The sequence below is a fragment of the Eimeria tenella genome, genomic scaffold (genome assembly GCF_000499545.2).
Source record: "Eimeria tenella Houghton genomic scaffold, Eth_scaff3134, whole genome shotgun sequence".
NCBI lineage: Eukaryota > Apicomplexa > Conoidasida > Eucoccidiorida > Eimeriidae > Eimeria > Eimeria tenella.
The window spans coordinates 2503-3577 of NW_013542997.1; the positions used below are offsets into that span (position 1 = coordinate 2503).

Here is a 1075-nt window from a genome sequence, read left to right on the forward strand (position 1 = left end):
GCGAGTTTTGCTGCAGCTGTTTAGTTCTGTGCTGCTCTCATTTGAGCTCTTTTGCTGCTCGCGCTGCTGCCCTCGCTGCTGCTGCTGCTGCTAACGTCCGTGCTGCCCTTGCTGCTGCTGCTGCTGCTGCTGCTGCTGCTGCTCTCTGTGACACTTGGGTGTTTGCGTACTAGCTTGAGAGCTTGCTGGTGTGCTTCTTCGCTCGCCTGCTGCTGCAGCTTTAGCTGCTCCAGCATCTGCTGCTGCTGCTCCAGCCGCCCCGCCACCTGCTGCTGGTGCTGCTGCCTCTCCCGCTGCAGCTGCTGCTTCACCTGCGTGAGTTCATCTTGCAGCGCTTGAGTCGCAGCCTGGTGCTGCTGCTGCTGCTGCTGCTGCTGCTCCCGCTGCTGCTGCAGAGCCTTCTCCAGGCTTTCCACGCGCTGCTGCAGCTCCTCTTTGCCCGATGCTGCTGCTTCTAAGTCAGAGCTTAGCTGCACTACTCTTTTCTGCGCCGTCTGCAGCACAGCAGCAGCAGCAGCAGCAGCAGCGGAGTCAGCAGCACGTGGGGTGGGAGCAGCAGCGCCAGCTGCTGCTGACTGGAGTCCGCAGCAGCAAAGTCGCAAAGCCGCATGCTGCAACTCCCCGACTGTGCGCAGCAACGAGATGCAGGCGTTGCTGCTGCAGCGGGAGCTGCTGCTGAAGCTGTGACTGCTGCCGCTGCTGCTCTGCTGCTGCTGCTGCTGCTGCTGCTGCTCACCGTGTAGGCCTCAGTTGCGCTGGCCTTGGCAGCAGCAACTGCCGCTTCAAGCTCATGCACTCGGCGCTGCAGCCGCCCCTCTTCTTCCTCCGTCTCGCCTGCAGCAGCAGCACAAATCAAGCACACCTGCTGCTGCTGCTGCTGCTGTGGCTGCTGCTGCAGTGCCTGTGGCTGCCGCGCACCGCGCGCAGTATACACATAATGCATCTGTTTGGAGCCACCTTCCTGCTGCTGCTGCTGCTGCTGCTGCTGCGGCCCGCGAAGGCAGAAGCTACCGTGGGGCCCCACAACCAGCCAGGGGCCCCCAGAGGGGCAGGGGGCCCCTGGCCCGCGGAAGTA

The 1075-nt window shown here is 63.3% G+C and overlaps 1 protein-coding gene across 1 annotated transcript in view; it reads right to left on the reverse strand.

Moving 5' to 3' along the window:
• Positions 1-1075, reverse strand: part of ETH_00035880 (myosin heavy chain, putative) — a gene marked incomplete at both ends in the record, with an annotated part of 4610 nt that overhangs the window by 2410 nt on the left and 1125 nt on the right. The window contains 2 exons of the mRNA XM_013376101.1: positions 171-494; positions 737-834. Coding sequence (XP_013231555.1) covers positions 171-494; positions 737-834 — 422 coding nt within the window. The remainder of the gene's footprint in view (positions 1-170; positions 495-736; positions 835-1075) is intronic.